Source organism: Curcuma longa, chromosome 7 (genome assembly GCF_044706935.1).
Source record: "Curcuma longa cultivar G26 ecotype Majalengka, Jawa Barat chromosome 7, ITB_CL_G26_1.1, whole genome shotgun sequence".
In the NCBI taxonomy this organism is placed as follows: domain Eukaryota; kingdom Viridiplantae; phylum Streptophyta; class Magnoliopsida; order Zingiberales; family Zingiberaceae; genus Curcuma; species Curcuma longa.
This window is the reverse complement of record NC_133867.1, coordinates 1,143,352-1,145,892: the sequence shown is the minus strand read 5'-3', so window position 1 is coordinate 1,145,892 and position 2,541 is coordinate 1,143,352. Positions and strand designations below refer to the sequence as shown.

At 40.6% G+C, this 2,541-nt stretch overlaps 1 protein-coding gene across 1 annotated transcript; it reads left to right on the top strand.

Moving 5' to 3' along the window:
• The first annotated feature begins 1,037 nt into the window (after nt 1-1,037).
• LOC141831736 (mavicyanin-like) lies at nt 1,038-1,696 on the top strand. Its single transcript, XM_074719139.1, has 2 exons — nt 1,038-1,224; nt 1,335-1,696. The coding sequence occupies exons 1-2, from the start codon at nt 1,038-1,040 to the stop codon at nt 1,694-1,696; spliced, it is 549 nt and encodes a 182-aa protein (XP_074575240.1).
• Nucleotides 1,697-2,541: the final 845 nt, after the last annotated feature.

The window sequence follows — 2,541 nt, the reverse complement described above, 5'->3', positions numbered from 1 at the left end:
TACCATGTTTGTTATAGAAAAGATGACAATTATAATGGCATCTATTAAAGGAAGGGGCGCACTAGTTACAGGGGTGGATCTATTCTTTTGCCCCTATATAAGGTAACAGTGATTGGGGAAGAAGAGAGGACCAAAGATGAGATTACGAGTTTGATTTGAACGTCGGAGGAGCTATGGCAAGGTGAGCCTTGGTCTCCTTCTAATCTCTTTTCAGTTTTCTCAACCACCGGTATCGAAAGTCTTTGTTAACATCCTTGTGTCGCCTTGTCCGACTGGAGCGGACACAACGCTCGCTTTTTCTAATTGGAGACGACTTGATGATTGCTCTACTCAATAGAAATCAACTCGACAAAAGTTGATTCGATAGAAACCGACTCGAGACAAATATACCTCAGGAGAACCGTCCAACATGCATCCGACCTCCTAAAAAAGCTTAGTTATAGATGTATTGAAGAGTCAATTCATCACCTAATCTCAAACCGAATCAATTCTCATGCACACAAGTTAGACCGCTCTAACCAAGTTGGACTACTGCCTATCCATTTCAATAGTCACAACAATGATATAATGAACCTCGATGTTATCCCTTACACGTCAATATTTTATCTCATTAGCAAATTAATTTACTATATTTAATTTTTATAGCGAATGATATAAGATAAGATGAAAAAAAAAAACCTAAGATATATAAATTTAAAGCCACGATTATATATCAAATAATACGGCAAAAAGCTCTACATAACATGCCGACATTTAAATTGCATGTAATAAATCAATACCAAATTCCACGTAATATATCAGTGTTTAATTAACTGATCAAAATAGTTTGCAACAAGAAGATAAAAAATGAACCAATATGATCATGTAGCCACCCCCCACTTCGCCCTTGATCCCATCCATTTCCACCACTCTCTCACGTTTGATCGCTCTCTATTTAACACGCTAATGTCCATCTCTATTCCTCCCCATTCCGCAGGACCGCACCAATTTTCCTTTGCTCTACTCGTCCCTGGAACTGATCTCCTTTTAGTCTCGTCATGGCGGTTCTTTGCAACATTATCTCCCTCTTCATTTTTAGCGCTGCGCTTTTGCTTCACTGGTCAGCGTCTGCCTTTGAGTTCCAGGTTGGAGGGGTGAAGGGCTGGACCAAGCCCACCGGCGATGCAGCCGAGAACTACAACCACTGGGCGACGCAGAACCGCTTCCAAATTGGAGATTCCCTTTGTAATATAATCGAGTTTCTCTACCTTGTTTTTGTCATTTTTTTTGGGTTTTAGAAAAACAAACGTATGTACTTCTCATTCTTAAGAAATAATCTAAGTATGACGTTGTAGATTTCAAGTACCAGAATGACTCGCTGCTGGAAGTGACAAAGGAAGACTACAAGAGGTGTTACACGGCGAACCCCCTGCTCAAATTCGCCAGTGGCATCACTACCGTCACACTCGACCGCAGCGGCCTCTTCTTCTTCATCAGCGGGGAGCCCAGGCACTGCGAGGCCGGCCAAAGACTCATAGTCCGAGTTCTCTCCAACCCAGCCCCCAAAGCGACCACGGCGTCACCGGCACCTGCACCTGCACCTTACTCCGCCCCTGTGGTCATCTCCTCTGCAGCATCGGCCACCACTTCTGCGCTCATTATGGCTCTCGGAATAGCCTTAATTATTTTGCATTATATAAGTTTTTTTTTAAGTTGATTAATTTTAGGATTATTTTGTTGCATTTGGATATGGTTCTTTATTTAGTTATATTGGCACGGCTATTTGACTCCTGTTTTTTTTGTCTTTCCTTTTTTCTATTTTTAGCATTGTTTTAAGATTTTACTTTATTGACAAATGCCTGGATTGGGGTTTTATTTGTGGTCTGCTAGTTGTTTCCTCAATAATTCCTATTCAATTAAAACACCAACATCTAATTAATCCTGTCTGCCCACGAGGTTCCGCGTGTCATGTGGGATGTCCTCCTAGTGATCATCTTGACCTTCGAGGTGCCTCTTGTAGAATCCAACGTCGAAAACAAGCCTCCTGCCTTTATCTTTAGATCCCCAACCAATTAACTCGCCTTTGTCTATCGGGTAGATAATCCATGCGCCCTTTTATAGACTTTGTTGTACCTACAGGTTTATGATGTCTATCTTTCTCCTACATTCTGTGTGTCATGTGCTCAAGATGACTTTGATAAGAAAAGCATTGTTCGTTCGTCGAGGTCATTGGGTGTTTTTATTTATATTTTATTTTATTTTGTGATTCACATTTGCTAGTCTCCTCACTGTTGGACGAGATCAAGGAGTTCCAACGTTTGATATCTGATGCCCACTGGTCGATCGGAAGCTTCTCCGCACCGGTCATACGGTCAACAATTGTTGAAATTATTTGTCCAACCAATATGGGAAGTATAATATTTTATTTAACAATAGGTGATTCATTTGATATGAATAATCTATTCCGCGAGTAAAAATATTATAGAATAATGTTTGTGAGCCAATGGGAAGTCAATACTCTAAATAAGCTATTCGAATAATCCGGAAAACATATGGCTACAT

Excerpts from the sequence above, each read along its gene's own strand:
- LOC141831736 (XM_074719139.1), top strand. The coding sequence starts at position 1,038 with ATGGCGGTTCTTTGCAACATTATCTCCCTCTTCATTTTTAGCGCTGCG. Across the intron at positions 1,225-1,334 it reads CCAAATTGGAGATTCCCTTT|ATTTCAAGTACCAGAATGAC; the intron begins GTAATATAATCG and ends ATGACGTTGTAG.